The sequence below is a fragment of the Lemur catta genome, chromosome 10, assembly GCF_020740605.2.
Source record: "Lemur catta isolate mLemCat1 chromosome 10, mLemCat1.pri, whole genome shotgun sequence".
NCBI lineage: Eukaryota > Metazoa > Chordata > Mammalia > Primates > Lemuridae > Lemur > Lemur catta.
Genome location: NC_059137.1, coordinates 21,412,199 through 21,429,876, shown reverse-complemented (window position 1 = coordinate 21,429,876; position 17,678 = coordinate 21,412,199). Strand labels below are relative to the sequence as shown.

Genomic DNA, 17,678 nt, shown 5'->3' with positions numbered 1-17,678 from the left:
GTACACACAGCAGCTCCTGGATGATTACTTGTGGTTGCAGCTGAATGTAATTAAATGTTACCTACATGTGTCCATTCTTTCTGCAGAGGTCCCACCAATACTCACGATGGGTCTCAGCTTGTCATTGGCTTTCTTCTTTACCCAAATAATAATAGCAACACCAATAACTACCATTCATTAACATTTACTAGGTTCCTTGCACTGCTCTAACATTTTATTTATACCCCCATCCATTACTCATTCTAACCTTGTGAGTTAAGGATCATGAACCACATTTTAAAGAGGAGCCTTTGACAAGTTTAATCCCTGTCCAATCTCAGACTCCTATTATGTGGCAGAGCCATGATTCAAGTCCCCACCCCTCTGTGGCCAACAGCAACAAGGCAACAGCAGTGGTTTGTTAGCAAACCACTCCCCCTAGTCTCAGCTTCACCTCTCCTTGAAGAGGAGGTAAAGTTTGGTGGACTCCAGGTTACCTTCCCAACCCACTTTTCCCAGAATCATATCCCACTCTAATTAGTATTGCATTCATAATAAAAAAAATCAGCTTCTCTAACATGCCTTCATTACTCAAGAACCTTTCACTCCTTTGCTTGCCATAGGAGCAAGTACTCAGCCTTCCATGATCAGGCCGCATCAGCCACCACTTTCCCTCACATATCTTAGAGCAGACTAATCCTGCCTGCAAATCTTTGTTCAGGTGGTTTTCTCTGCTTCAACTTTCCACACATTCCTGTTTGGGGTCAATTCCTTGCCAAAGATCAAGGGAGTCTCCTTTGCCTGGTGAAGACTTAAATAGTTCTAATTCAGGGGTCAACAAACTACATCTCTCGGGAAAATGTGTCCTGGTATCTGTTTTGATAAACAAAGTTTTATTGGACCACAGCCATGCTCATTCCTTTATGTATCATCTGTGGTTGCTTTTGTGCCACAACAGCTGAGTCCAATAGTTGTGACAGAGACTATATGCCTACCAAGCCTAAAATATCTACTCTCTGTCCCTTTACAGGAAAATTTGCTGGCTGCTGATTCAATTTAGTGCTGAGGAAGAGAACATTATTATCCCCATTTTACTGAGGAGGAATCTGGGGCACCAAAAGGTCACATAGCTGCTAGGTGGTAAAGCCAGGATGTAAACTCACAAAGTCTGACTAAGATCTATGCTCTTAACCACTGCACTACACTACAGTTTTATGAATGTCTTAAAAGACTATTAATTTTTTTTGTTACAGAGGCAAAGATATCCATGTAATTTTTCATCTAAGCCAGGACAGTTTTGACAGTAAAAACTGTGCTATTAATAACTATACTTCGACAACAGGCATAAAACCTATCTTGGGCAATCTGGAATGTATGTCACCCTAGAAGTAGTGAACAGAGATACACAAGATAGAGTAAAATAGATAGATAAAATTAAGAAAGATACTTTATTTCATAAGCATTCAAAAGGTGCAAAACATGAGGGGCAGCCTCACTTTATAACAATGGCTTTTTGTGGTAACTAATCTAGTCCCGCAAGAGTGAGAACACACTCACTCCAGCAAGAATTAACCTAGTCCCAGGAGAGTGGTATGAATTGCTCTTAACAACCTAAGCACCTCTTAAAGTCCCCACCTCCCATCACTGCCACACTGGGGACCAAATTTCCAACATGAGAATTCTGCTCAAACCATAGCACTTAGAGTAGCCAAAAACATACAGGCAAAAAGCAGAATGAAGGTTTTCAGGGATGAAGGGTGGGGATAATAGGGCATTATTTTTTAATGGATATAGAGTTTCTGGTTGGTCCAAGTGCAGTGGTGTTTACAACTAATAGATCACAACCAGTTAAAGATTCCTTTGTTCCTTCTCCACTCCCACTGCTTCACTTGACCAGCCTTTAAAAAAAAAAGATATAGAGTTTCAGTTTTTATAAGATGAAAAGAGTTATGGAGATGGACAGTGGTGAGGGTTGCACAACACTATGAATATATTTAATAACATTGGACTGTACACTTAAAAGTAGTTAAGATGGTAAATTTTATGTTATATATATTTTACCACAATAAAAAATGTTTTTAAAAAATGTATTCTGGTGTATTTTTAAGTTACTCCCACGAGCTTATGATGCTTATCTTACATTAAACAACAAAATCTCAAATACTTAGAACAGTGCCTAGCATATAGAAGATCAGTATTACTTGAATAATAAGTGATAATAATTTACTTTATGGATATATGTCGCTTCATTTCTTTATAGTGAAGAAGACATCAAGAACAGTTTAAAATTTTTTAAATTTAATTATGCAGTGATTTAGATCAGTGGTTCTCAAAAGTGTAGGCCCCAGACCAGCAGCATGAACATCCCCTGGAAACTTATTAAAAATGCAAATTCTTGGGTACCACCCACAGAGTTGCTGATTCAATAAGTCTGTGGCAGGCCCCCAAATCTGCATTTCCAAAGTCTGTGTTTTAACAAATTCTTAAGGCAGTTTTGATCAACACTAATGTTTGTATATCATTGATTTAGACTCATCTCTGTGTGTCTATTTTCTTTCGCTACTCACCTCTAATAATTTTTAGACATCATTTTCTCATTCATAAATGCTAACTTTTAAATCATTTTTTACTGCACAAAATGGCTTTCAGCATTCATTTTTACTGTTCAAGCATACATATATTTCTGCCTGTGCTAGGTGTGGCACTACTATGGGTATGCCAAGAGAAATAAAAATTCAGCATAGCCATATCCTGCAATTGTTTTATCCTTCTAAAAAGTGCAGATTTTCTCTATCTTGTATGGTGATGACTTATTCTGTACATAGTGCCAGAATTTCACTTGGTAAAAAATTACTGATGGAAATGGTTTTCATATTGCATTTTCTTCCCATAAGAGTAAATAAGTTACTTGGAAATGAGGGCATAATATTCATAAGTTGATCTTTTAACCCATGCATGTGCACACATATGAACACACATTCCATAATCAATATAATATTTAAATTTTATAATTCTCTGAAATGAGGTCAGGAAGGAAGGAATTTGAATGGGAAATATTTTAAAAGATGACTCTTAATCACACATTTGTTTAGGGCTCATCATTATTACTAAATTACTATGTAGGTGAAATATTTATTGAACAGAATTAAACATTATTAGACATGTTCTCATTACTGATTCATATTTTAACTCTGAGGAATAAGCAAGATAATGTAGCTAATGTGCTGTGAAAAAATAACACACATACCAAATATTATTATAAATCTTATATTAATTACATAATCAATATTGTATTAAAATATTAGTAGAATGATTTACAAAACCATTTTTGTACTTTTGTCTGTTTTTAGTGTAATGACTTAAATTTTAAAACACTTCAGATGTATTTTTTTATCTACATATAGCTCAAGAGTAAAACATGAAATCTAGGCATGCAATGGCAAAAGTTTTTCCATACAAGTCCAGATTGATTCACAGAAGCTTCCAGAATACATGCTTAAGAATGATTCGGAGGCCAACTCTGGGTTCACTCAAAAAGACTGCAATGATCTATTAAAATTGTTTGCTATTGCCAAGAACAGGGAGGAGTGACATTTGTTACAATACATTTGAACTCCCTCACTGAGGTGTTTGTGTGTTGGAGCTTTGAACAGGAGATAAAATGGAGAGAATGTTTAGACAATCACATTCATTCACTTGTGATCAGAATTCACCATCAGTCTTAAAAAATGGTGAATGGATGAAACACAGTGCTGTTACAGTTTTAATTCATTATGTTAATGGAAGAACTGTGTGTGATAGGAAAAGTCTTTGTGATTCAATACTAAGTTTAATACTATATACCTCAGATTCATCATCATTCATAAATAAACAAAGAAACTTTAAACTTTGTCATAAAACATTGTGGAAGGGGCTCAATGACAATCTTAAGTGTTCATTTATGCATATTAAAATTATTTTAATTATTAAAATAATACATGTATATGATAAAATATTCAAACAGTATACAATAAAAGGAGGTCTTGCTCTCATCCCAGACCCCAATCCTGTACTCCTGGGCCCAAAGGCAACCACCATTAATTTTCTTCTGTCTATTTCAAGGCCTATTCACATAACAATTTATGTATGTATACATACACATATACAGAGAGAGAGACAGAGAGACAGAGAGACAGGTAAACACAACTTTTTATACACAAATGGGAACATACTATATACATGTTTAAGCAACTTGCTTTTTTATACATCACAGTATATGTTGGACATCATTCCCTACCAGCACATGTGTATACACAGCTGCTTTCTTTCATTTTCTCTCAATTTTCTGTTAACATTTCTTACATAAATAACAACACTTTTACAAATATTTCTGCTGATGCAGAAGCTAACATAGACATTAAGAAAGAGCTAGGAGATAATATCAAAGAGGCAACATATACAAATGACCACACTCATTTATGCAAGGCAAAAAAAGAGATACACAAATTCAATTCTAAAACATGGTGCTTAAGAACATAACACACTGGCAACTTGGGAATTGTTCAGCATATGTAACTTATTCCTCCGTTGATCTGATTATTCAACTTATTGACAACTTTTTGAAGCTTTATACATCAATCTGAACATGTAGAACATTTAAATAATTGAGCATTTTCAAAACATTGTTTTCTATAAACATTTTAATATCAAGTTTAAACCCTTCCTTGTTTTTATCCATCACTTCTATGTGAAGACCCATTTTCAAATTTTCTCATGTCTTATGAGGTGTGACTTCTTGTTAAAGGTGTTCTGACATTCTTTAAGCTCAGAATATTTCCAAAGTTAAACAAAACTTTAAGTGTTTAGTTAGCAGATTTCTTACATTAATTTCTCTCATGAGGTTTTTCTTCTGAATGAGTTTTCACATGTTTGGTAAGGGATGCATTTTGTTTGAAGGCTTTTCCACATTCATTACATTCATACGGTTTTTCTCCAGTGTGGGATCTCTGATGTATAACAAGTTGTGACTTTGCATTGAAGGCTTTTCCACATTCATTACACTCGTAGGGTTTCTCTCCTGTATGAGTTCGTTGATGTACAATGAGGTGTGACTTTTGGCTGAAGGATTTCCCACACTCCTTACAGTCATAGGGTTTTTCCCCAGTATGAACTCTCTGATGTTGAGTAAGGCCTTCGATTTGTTTAAAGGCCTTTCCACACTGATTACATTCAAAGGGACTTTCACCTGTATGAGTTCTCATATGGTAAGTAAGTGATGAGCTATGTCCGAAGGCTTTTCCACATTCATTACATTTATAAGGTTTCTCCTTAGTATGAGTTCTTTGATGTATAATGAGGTGTGACTTCTTGCTGAAAGCTTTTCCACATTCATTACATTCAAAAGGTTTCTCACCTGTATGAATTCTCATATGTTTAGTAAGAGATGAGCTATACGTAAAGGCTTTTCCACATTCATTGCATTCATATGGTATTTCACCTGTATGAGTTCTTACATGTTCAGTAAGAGATGAGTTATACCTAAAGGATTTTCCACATTCCTTACATTCATAGGGCTTCTCACCTGTATGAGATCTCACATGTTGCATAAGGTTTGAGCTGTGTCTGAAGGTTTTCCCACATTCAGTGCATTCATAGGGCTTTTCACCAGTATGAATTCTTAGATGGTCAGTGAGAGCATGTTTATGACCATGGGCTTTGCCACACTGAATACATTCATATGGTTTTTCTCCAGTGTGAGTTCTCTGATGTACAACAAGGTGTGACTTTTGGCTAAAGGCTATCCCACATTCATTACATTCAAATGGTTTCTCCCCAGTATGAATTCTCTGATGGTCAATGAGTCCTTGTTTATGGCTGAGAACTTTCCCACATTCAGTACATTCATAGGGCTTCACAGAAGCCTGAGTTTTGTTGTGCTTAGTAGATGAGCGAAGCCTGGATGATTTGTCATGTTTCTCTCCAGTTTGAATTTTGTCCTGCTTAGCATGGGATGAGCTATGATGACATAATTTCTTACGTTTCTTGCCAGTTTGAGTTTTTTCACACTTATCAGATGACTTATGGTTGGATAATTGCTCATGTTTCTTTCCAGTTTGTTTTTTGATTTTCTTTGTATCAGATAAGCTATGGCTGAATGACTTCCTGTGTTCTTTAGCTGAATCAGGTTTCTTTTTTGCACGGTTTCTTATATGATCAGGTAAGTCTACATTCTGTTTCAAGCTCTTTCCACGTGAATCAAATTTAAGCAGCCGTTTTTTTGAAGGAACACATTTTGTACTCATGTTATTTTTTTTCCCCAATGAACCACACTCACTACTTTTCTTCTTAGTCAGAGTTTTCTTCTTGACTGCAACTTCCCTGGGGAGTTTGTTTCGAGATTTCTGTTTACTGTCAAGCTGATCATCATCTTGCTGGACTTCTTCTAAAATGGAATTAAACGAGACATTCTTGTGAATTTTTATACTCTCACCTGTTGCAATAAAACTTATAAAGAAATGACCTGTTGTGGGGTTGAATCTTTATTCAAGCCTAGTATCCCAAAATGAATGAAATGTCAAGGCCAAATGATCCTATCCTTTGAACTTGATAGGGAAAATGCTGTAGTAAAAAGAGAGAAAGAAAATTGACAACAGCTTTGGTTGTTTAAAAATATGAATTTGCAACCTGGAATAGAAGATGAAATAAACACAAAGAGCAGTGAAGAAAACATATGAAGTCAAAAGAGGATATGATTGTAGTTAACACTTTTTGAGGTTTCTCCTCAGCCCAAGCTGCCCAACTGTGATAACTGCCAACCTGCCCATAGTATTTGTCTACTGCAGCCTATACTGTATTACTCCAACTGTCCATGGTCACAGTTGAAGACACATCTGGCTGAAACCAAGATATCCAATAATATTCTTCCTCCTAAAAATTTAGACTCTAGTTAGTCTCCACTCAGTGCTTAAATTTAAAAATAATATAAAGCAGGTACTATTAATAGTAAAGCCATACTTTCCCTGTATAAAAAGAAACCTCATCAGTCCAGAGAACGAAACAAACACACAGAAAGAAGCAGAAACATAAGACTGTGTGTCCTCAAAGAGATCATTTGCATAATTCCCAATGGCATCCCAGTTCCTGGTTCTAGTCCCTGGTGAGGTTTGGCTGAAATATATGCCCTTAGGTTATAATGGATACACTCATGTCCTTATCATAAATTCCTCTATTCATGTGGGCTAGCTAAAGTAAATTTTTATTATTGTACCCAAAAGAGCCAGAAAGGAGAAAATAAAATGAGTCTACCAAGGAATCTGTAGAGCTAACAAGTAGCTGAAGGAAAAACTAAGAAAAGGTCCCACCTTTTCACTGCTCATGGTGAATTTCTCTTGTAGTGCTTTATATCTTTTCCTGCTGGCAGACCTTTTCCTTTCCAATGCTACTACCTATGACCAATAAAATAATGATATCTCTGTACTAAAAAAAATGCCTACAGTTTCTCTAAGCTCCCTGATGCTGTTATCAAATGACAAAATTCACAGGAATTAGCACAGCAAACAAACTTTACATTATCTGATTTATAGTGTACATGTACACCTGTTTACCAACAGTTTACTATGGAGTACATCTTTGTCTTTGTCAGGTCATTCCAATTGCCAAGTATAAATTTTAAGTTTATTCCCAGCTATAAATGGTTGCTAATATTCTTTCCTCCACACATGATTCAATTATACATTTTGACATGTCTTCTCAACCCCTGCTTCCCTTCTCTGAGACCACTACCTACATTGAACAGTGTAGGCAGCCATGTTTGTACCATATGATCCAACTTATGGCTGAAAATAATTGATTGGAAAGTGGTAAACAACAGGTAGTCCAATAATATTCTTTCTCCTAAGACTCTGGAACTGAAATTCAAAGGCTTCTCTTAGCTAGTGACGGATATTACATGTATAAGAACGTATAAAATCAAGACCTGGGGCTGCTATTTAAAGGTGTCCTTTTTCAGCTATATACATGAAAAAGCAGAAAAAGCTTCAGCATGAGAATTAAACAGAGTCATAGAGAGAAGCAGATATAAGAGTTCCCATGATTTCACAAAGAAAGAGACAGAAAGTGAATAGCCACCTTGGTGGTAAAGGAACAGACAGAAAGTGAAAACTGGACTCAAACAGAAAAGAGTTATGGTATCTGAACACAAACATCCAGGAAATACTATTACTTTTATGGGGGACACTTAACGGATTAATTCCTACAGAGTAGAAGATCAGCTTTTGGAAATTTAGATATAATATAAAGCTTAGACAAGTGGAGCTATTGGCTGCTTTTTCACTTAATAAATTTTAAGTGATGCAGTACCCTGGGAGAGAGTATAACAGAAACTTTTAGGTAGCATGACAAAGCTGTGTCTTCCAATGCCCAAGTATGATGGGAAAGATGGAGGCAAATTTCCTTCTGGGAAGAAAGGAATCAAAACTAAACCCTTCTCCTTGACATGTAACATTATAAGAACCTCTTATAATGATGTGTTAGGCTGGTCCCAACTGACATCTGCCAGCAGGAAAGATAAAGCACTACAGGAGAAATATACCATGAGAGAAGGGAGGAGAATTTGGACTAGTTAATTGATACAATAATAGAGTAAATACTAGGGAACATTGGTGTCTGGCAGAGTGTTAGATTAAGGATGGAAGCTTTTCCTGAATTTGAGACAGTAACTAAAACATAAATTTAAGCTAAAACAACTGTGACTTCAGAAACTTAAGTATGTAGCTCATTAGGCCCAGCAAATCACTGGAGGGGATAGAATACTCTTTCTTTGAAGAACCTCCAAGTACTATATAAGAACCTGAACCAAAAAGAGAAAAAGTAAGGATGGCCAAAACTGGAGCCATTAATGGATGGATCAGAAACTCCATAGAATCTCTTCATTTTTCATTTGGAAGACTGGTTCCTCTGTTCTCAGTAAATTCAGGGGCCTTTGAACAATTAAGGGTCAGAAGAAACTTAAAAACATACAGCAAATTTCAGCTAACTTGGGGACTATAATGACATAAATAATAATTAAATATTTTAATGCTTGGTGGTAACATTTAAGATGAATTAGGAAAAGATGAACTTAACAAATCTGCCTAAATATTAGAGCAATTTAGGTATGAGACAAATCTGATTTGTGTGATGTTAATGAGAATTGAGAAAAACAAACAAACAAAGAGAAACTTAGGTGAGGATAGTCATTTTATAGGGGACAGGCCTAAATTAGAGTAGACTAAAAATAGGGAAATTGAAAGTAACCTCTAATTTAGGAAGAAAGATAATGCTTTCAATTTCTGACACCCTAAGAATGAAGTGTCATGCAAGCAGGTCAAATATAAAGGCACTAGAGGAGACAGGACAAGATAACAGACCAAAGACAACACCGGCCAGAGCATCTCTGTAAGAAGGAGAAATTTTAGATGAAATAGAAAAAACAAACAGACAGACAAACATAGAGGGTCTGAAGGAAGGGTGCCTGTACCTACAGGAGACTCCACAGGAAGAGGTTGTGGAGCAGAACTGGAAGGAGAAAGACACTGGCAGGAATTAAGCCCAGAGAGGCTCAGAGACCACCAAGAAGGGTAGGTGGATTAGCTAACACCACCCTCCCTCTCATCTTGGACTGTTGGTAGGCTCACAAGCTGCTGGAGAATCCTTCTGCCAAAGCAAGTCCAGAGACTGGTGCAGCCAGTGAGTGGAGAGCTTCTTGCGGACAGGGCACCAGGCTCTCACCCCCATCCCCCAGGGTGCCTACTGCCCCACAGACCCGAGCTGGATGGCAAGCACCATATTGCTTCTCTACCCACTGGGCACTTTTGTTCTCCCTAGGAGGGCTCAACACCTCAGGTTCCACCTTGCTCATCCTGACACAGACATTTCCCAACTGCAGACCAGACTGCAGGAGCCACAGGGGTCCAGTGGGTCCCAGGTGATCTGTGTGACTCCAGAACCCTATCATTCTGGGCAGACTGCATCCCAGAGAAATGGTTGGAGATGACCAGACGGTGGACTTTTCTCTACCTAGACTTTTTTTTCCCCTTCCCCTCCCCAACCTGCAGCTGCCAAGAGAGACAAATTAATCACCACACAGACATTTCCACAGGGAACAGGGCTCATACATTTCTTTTGCGGGTCCTGAAGTAGACTGAGGGGTGCTCATACTGTGAGCTACCTTCCTGCTGGCCCTCCCTGGTGCTGCTTGCCTGGTAGCACTTAATTAACACTGGCTCACTACTATAGTGAACCTCACATGAGAACCTCTCATGTAGACAATTCACAGAAGGAAGAGATATTAGAATCTCTAATGTTAGAGAATCTTTGTAGTTTGAACTCTTTTTCCCCCAGGAGATGCTGATATTTTTCTACTGTTATTTCCTAGTTAAGAAAGAAGGATCTAGGATTGGTAAGAAGAATTTAAGATACTTTGGGAGGCTGAGGCAGGAGGATCGCTTGGGCCCAGGAGCTTGAGTTTGCGGTGAGCTATGATGACACCACTGCACTCTAGCCCAGACAACAGAGCAATACCCTGTCTCCAAAAAAAAAAAAAAAGAGTTTAAGAATAAATTATTCTTTGAAGAATTCTAAAGTTACCCCCAAGAAACTAGAAACTTACTTCCGTTGGTTCCTATTTGCTTGGGTCTTGCTATTTTATTTGAATGACCCTGACTGGGCCTTTTCCCCTTCCCTAACCATGGCTCTTCTCCTTTTTCCAACTTGGAGATCATGTCTGGTTTTGGAGCTGGATAGCCTGCCCAGGAGAAATGGCAGAAATTGAATGTTAGAACAACCTTCCCAGAAATCAAGCCCTAGCATTTGCACTTCAGGGCCTTTAAAGGCTAAAGAATACATCACTTCTGAAGTTTCACAATGCATATACCCCTGTACCTCAGTTGAATAGACCTTTCATCTCAGAAGCAGGGGCACAAATATCCTGCCTAATACCCAAAAGGGATTAAAACTTTTTGACCCATAAAAATCAAGGCCAAACTTATCAACGACTTCAGAGAATAAGTATCACAGTGGATACATTTTGAATTATGAAGGAAATTATACTTACCCATTGAGGCTAAGTTGCTGTAGTTTTCCAGCATCACATCTTTGTACAGGTTCTTCTGAGTAGGATCCAGTTGCTCCCATTCCTTCTGGGTAAAGGCCATAGTCACATCTTTGAATGTTACTGATCCCTGTAATAGCATATTCCTATTTAGTCTAATGTTATCCATTTTCAGTGAGTGACTTGGAGAAGATAATATTTGTTCTTACCTTGATGACTCACTGTTCATCATGATGTTACACAGGATACCTATTGTCTACCCAATTTTGCATTTTGTTTTGAAAAAAAAAACCATATTAAGAAATAGCTCAGCTAGGTGCAGTAGCTCATGCCTGTAATCCTAGCACCCTGGGAGGCTGAGGCAGGAGGATAACTTGAGGTCAGGAGTTTGAGACCAGCCTGAGCAAGAGTGACACCCCATCTCTACTAAAAATAGAAAAAATTAGCTGGGCGTGGTGGTGCGTGCCTGTAGTCACAGCTACTTGGGAGGCTGAGGCAGGAGGATCGCTTGAGCCCAGGAGTTTGAGGTTGCTGTGAGCTAGGCTGATGCCACAGCACTCTAGCCTGGGAGACAGAGGAAGACTCTGTCTGAAAAACAAAACAGAAAAAAAGGAAATATCCCCATTGTGAATTTGTTTATTCAAGAGGATAAAATCATACAAACATTAGAGAGAAAGATGACTAACCAAAAAAAAAAAAAAAAAGAAAGAAAGAGGAACAGAATCTTTCCTTCTACAGCAACGGACACTAAAAGGCTATGGAGTAGTATTTACAGTTTACAGGGTTCTGCAGCAGAAGAATTGAGACCCTTGGTTTTTATAACCAATCAAAAAATCATTTATATTTGGCAACAAAAGTAAGATATTTTAGGTATGTAACAATGCAGAAAGTATATTACTTATATACTTTAGAAATAAAGAAGGAGAGAAGAGAGAAGAGAGGGAAGGAGGAGGAGGAAAAGGAAGAGAAGAAAAGAAAGATTTCTTTAAAAGAAGTAAAAGTGGATCAGAATAAAATTTCAAAATTGGGAAAGACTTAATATACAAGAGAGAGCTATGAATAATAAAACCAGTCAAATGTTTAGTCAAAGCTAAGTACCTTGATAATGTGCTTGTGCAACTGTTATGAAAGTATCCTAACATCAAGGTGTATGTTGTAAGAAAAATAAGCAGAACTATAAATGGGAAGGGTTTAGGGCAGGGGAGAAATTAAAGCATGTTAAAGTTCTCTTATAAGGCAGGTGACAGGAGGATGACACTGCTATTAGAAAATTTTGATATTAATAAATATACATTAAAACATGCTTGCTTAACATTTAAAGATAATCCCTTACCCCACAGACCATAAGTCAATTATCCATATATGTCATCAATGTAGCCCTGCAGACCTCCAGTCACTGACTTCTAATAAGCTTCCATCATTGATTGTCACTGGCCTCCCAATCACTGAACCAGTACAGACTTCCCTAATCACTGAACCTATAATTCCAAAATCACTGACTCCAACAAACCTCCCAATAACTAGCAGCAGCATATCTTACCATTCATTTTCCCCAGAGACACTCCAATCACATGTACCCACTGGTTCCTCGACCGTTGATACCCACAGGACACACAGATCCATATGACCCCAAATCCCTTATCCTATCAACCCCCAATCACTGATAGCAACAGAACTCTCAAACAGTGACCTTTACAGAAATGCTAATCACTGCCAGTAAGCCCCACTCCACCCTAAACCTCTTTAGCCATTCCCTTCTCTTGCATGCTTTAACTAAAATCTACCAGTCTCCTGAAGATCCTGCTTCCTTACAATAGCCTCAAGTGGAGGTTATTTGTCTTTTTTCACTTTTTCCCATGACCCATATACCTTAGTGTCTAAAGATGGGATAAATGATTACTTTCAACCATTTCTCATTCTTCCTTAAGTGCCCATAGCTTGTTCAGAGAGTCACCAGATTTTAACCCGTTAGCTCTACTTAGTCAGATGATTTGCTAGGAAGGCTCACAGGACTGCGCATGTAGTAGTATTCACAGCTATGATTTATTAAAGCAAAAGACACAAAGCAAAATCAGCTAATCAGCATGAGATGAAGTCCAGAGGAAACCAACCACAAGCATCCAAGAGTCCTCTCCCAGTGGAGTCACACAGCACATGCTTAATTCCTCCAGAAGTATGTTGTAACAACACATGTGAAATGTTATCTACCAAGGAAACTTATTAGAGACTCAGTGCCCAAGGGTTTCACTGGGGACTGGTCATGTAGGCAACCTCCGCTTGCATGTACCAAAAATTCCAACTCCAAGAAGGAAAGCAGGTATTCAGTAGAAACCACATTGTTTATGTACTTTAGGCACAGGGAGCCGCTCTTATCAGTTCTGGGGATGGTGGGAACCCTCCTGAAATCTAATTTCCCAGATGTAAGCAAAAATCCAACCTTCCAAGCAGGCCTAAGAGTAGCAGTTTTCTCTTTCTTGGTGCCAACAATCTTTTCTTCAACCCTAATTCAGCCACCTACTCATTGCTCTTCCACATCTTACATCTTGCCATCACTATACCACTTAGTGGTCTCTACTTAAAACATTCTGCCCTCTGACCATCATTACCTATCCTGCCAGCTCACTTTCTCTAGTACTTTCACTCCAGTAATTCTCCAAACTCATTGAGCCCTCTGATCCACTGATCCTAACCACTTTTTCACAATCTTCCACCTGCACATAGCCTTGCTTGCTTGCTTTCTTGATTAGATTCCCCGGTCTAGTACCATACACACTCCATTGAAAACTTTAAAGATTTAACTTCTTTGCCTCTCCTCTGCTCTGCCATATTCATCTATCAAAGCCTCAACCTTGGTTAAACTCAAGTCTCTTCTTAATCCCTGCCTGCAAACTTGAAGGTGAACATTGCAAGAGAAAAACCAAACTGTGCTGACTAGCACTTTAAATTTATAACACATATCTCAAATGGGCATCAAACATTGTCAGCAATCCTACTACTTATCCCTGGAAAATTCACCTTTCCTCTTTCCCACATGATCATTTCAAACCTTCTCCTCTTTCTCTCTGAAATCTCCAACCTGTAATCTCCACCTTTCCCACACCCAGGCTAATGAATTTGCCTTATACTTTAAAGAGAAAATAAATGCAAATGGACAAAAATGACCTTGCCTTGTTGCCACTAATTCCACCATCCTGTTTCTAAGCCCATGTATAATATACCCTCCCTTCTGTTGAAAATGGAAAAAGTCTTCTTTTCTCTCATTTAAGTTTCTCCATTTGTGCTCTTGATCCCATCCCCAACTGCCTTCCCAAGAACTTCACTCCTGTATTTACTTTTCTCTTCTGTAACATCTATTTCTCCCTTTCTACTGAATCATTCCTATTAGTATACAAAGTTGCCTTAACATCATTCATCTGAAGAAAACTCTCTCCTGATTTCACATCCTATCCAATGTCCATTTCTCTGCTTCCTTTTCCAGCAAAACTCTGCATAAGTGTTGTCTATACTTACCGTTTATACTTCATTACCTCCCATTCGTTCAACTCACTCCAACAGGATTTTACTCCTATCCTTCCATTGAAGAAGCGCTATCTTTGCAAAGTTAAATACTTTCTAGTCATACTTTGGGACTCAAAAGAGCAAATGGCATAACTGATTACTTTCATTGTCTTGAAAAGCTTTCTTCTCTGTGCTTCTTTGACACCATACTTACACAGTTTTTCTCTTATCTCGGTGGCCACTCCTCATTCTCCTTGTTTTTTGCCCTCTACCAGACCTCTATATGTCAGATTGACTCAGGCCTCTGTCCTTGGACCATTTCTCTTCCCTATCTGCCTTCTCTTCCTAGGTGATCTCAGCCAATATTATGGCCTTAAATACCATCTTTATCCTGATGTCTTTGAAATATGGTTCCCTGGCCCAGACCTCTCCCAAGTTCCATATTAATATATTCATATATATAATGGTTACTCAATATCTCTAATTGGAGGTATAATGAGCATCCTGACATGGCAAAAATAGAGCCACTGTCACCCACCTGGATTCCATTTCCATCTACCAAACCTGGTCTTCTCCAACACTACCCTTTATCAGAAAATGGGATCACCATCCATCCAGCTCCTCCAGCCAAAAGTCTATATGCAAATCTTGATTCTTTTCTTCCCTTGGGCTACATATCAACTCATCAGTAAGTCCTCTTGACTCATTTCCAGATGTATTTTGAATTTGATTTCTTTTCATTTCACAGCTATGATCCTCTTCTAAATCATCATCATCCCTTGCTTTTGACTATTGCAGTAAACTCTTAACTGACCTCCTTCCACTTATTCTTGCCCCTCTGCAGTCCATCTTCTATGGAGTAGCCATGGTAATCTTTTTAAAGTATCAGTCAGATCAGATCACTCCCCTGCTTAAAGTCAATGGTTTCTCACTGCAACTAGAATAAAATCCAAATCCCTACCCCAGACAATAAGATTCTGCAGGATCTGATACTTTCCTACCACTCTGATTTTACATCTTTCTACTTTCCCTCTGTCTATGCTCCAATTACACTAATCTTCCTTCTGTCTTTTAAGCACACCAGGTTCACTCCTACCTCAGGTCTTTTGCAGTTCATGTTCCTTTTTCTTAAAACACTCTTTCTTCAGATTTCTGCATGTCTGCCTCCTCATCATGATTTATGCCTCAACCCAACTGTTACTTCCTCAGAAATGCTTTCCATGACTAACCTGCCTACCCACTCTACCTGCAATCTCTCTCTACCACATTATCCTTTTTTACTTTCTTCATTGCACTTATTAATGCCAGAATTGTTTTATTTGTTCATATTTTTATTATCTTTTTCCTATTTCTAGAATGTGAAGACATTGAGGGAGGGACTCTGGCTCTGTTTCCTAGTGTATCACCAACATTTAAAACATTCCCTGGCATAAAATAGGTGCTTATCTTATAGTCTGTCTGTTCCTACAAGTTTCCAATCACTGACACCCAAATACTCCTCAATCACTAACCTCACAAACTTCCCCCAATTCCTCCAAGTTCCCAACTACCATTCTCCACAGAACAATTACTAGCTTCCACAGACCTCCAATCACTGACCCCTATGGAAGCCTCAATCACTAAATCCTACAATCCCCCCAAATTCCCGACCCTCTCAGGCTCTTAGTCACAGAATCATAGAGGACCTATAATCCTTAATTCCTACTAATCATCTCATCATTGAAATCACAGTTAAGACTCCTGGACACCACTTAATCATTGAGCTGCATAAATCCCCAATTACTTTTTCTCTCCAGATGACATACAAATCATCTACCACCCCCCGAGACACCTCAGCATTGACTGTCCACATTCCACCAACCACCATTCCCCCAGTGACCCCCAGATTCTTCCATTACTTATCGCAGCACAGTAATCACTGACTCTCAAAGATACTGCCAAACTTCCACAAACATCACCGTCACTGATCCTCTTTCACAATCCAGTCTCTAACCACCACAGGCACCCATAAGGCATCCCAAACCTCGGACCCCCGCAGACCTTCCCAATCTCCGACGCATTCCAAAGGCCCACTTGGGATCCTCATAGCCTTCCAAACCCTGATTTTCAGCGACTGTCATTGATGCCCCCCATCACTGTCTCCGCAGATCCCTCAAGACACTAAATCACTGACCCCACACACCTCCCCCCCATCACCACCCCACAGATCCCGCAGAACACTGACCTCCCAAAAGACCCTCTAGCATCCGTCAATTCCCAGATCACCCATCGTCACAGACTACAATAACCCTCCAATCACTGCCCCCCGGTGAGACCGTCTCTGACCGCCAAACCGTCCCGCCTCCTCAGAGCCCTTACCGCGGCGCCAGCCCCGGGCTCGGACAAAGCCATCTCCGGTGGATGTCTGGCCTCGTCGGCCGTTCCCGCCCTTCTCCTCCGGCCCACGGTCTCCGGCTCTGTCAGAATCTGGCTGCAGCTGGACACCGACATGGCGGCTGCCCGGAGCGCGGCCTCAGCTGGTCCGGCGGCTGCGATGGCGGCGCCCGGGGTGACGGCCTGGGGCGCGGCCATCTTGGCAGAGGCCCCGCCGTACGGCGGAAACGCGGAGCCTCGGGGACCGGCTCCCGGGGCGGAGCGGGGCGAGGAGGGTGATTGGAGATGCGAGCGGGTGGGGACCCGAGTGGGTTACTCGCTGCAGGAAAGCGCTGGCCCGGAGGCCTCGCCTCCGGCTCTCAGACGTTTCCCCGCAGTAAGACTGTTTAGGGAATTTGGAATTGCATTTCGGGGTAAGGCAGCGCGGCCAGCTGCGGGAAACTCGGGAACCGCGATGCCTAGTGCGGACTCCGGAACGCTACGATGAGAGAAGCTGGAGGGAGAAAGCAGAAAACCCGGTCGGGCAGATAACATTGTTTTATAGGGAGACGTTAATCTTTAAGATATATGATAAATCCTTTCATTTATGGTGTAAGAACTATGAGAAAAAAGTGCAACAGCAGGTTCGGTGAACACACAACTCCTCGGTGAGAGCCTGGATTTGGCGGAGACAAATCATCAGAATAATCGAGCAATTGGAGCAGAAATAGTTTCTCAGTGCGCTATTTCATGTGTTAACTGCATGCATTGAACAATTATT

At 39.6% G+C, this 17,678-nt stretch overlaps 1 protein-coding gene across 1 annotated transcript; it reads right to left on the bottom strand.

The window, feature by feature from the left end:
* Positions 1-4,779: 4,779 nt before the first annotated feature.
* ZFP37 (ZFP37 zinc finger protein) lies at positions 4,780-17,128 on the bottom strand. Its single transcript, XM_045563601.1, has 4 exons — positions 16,904-17,128; positions 11,051-11,177; positions 10,607-10,741; positions 4,780-6,400 (listed from the first exon to the last, which is right to left on the bottom strand). Exons 1-4 carry the CDS (start codon positions 17,114-17,116, stop codon positions 4,842-4,844), a joined length of 2,034 nt encoding a protein of 677 aa, XP_045419557.1. The 5' UTR covers positions 17,117-17,128; the 3' UTR covers positions 4,780-4,841.
* Positions 17,129-17,678: the final 550 nt, after the last annotated feature.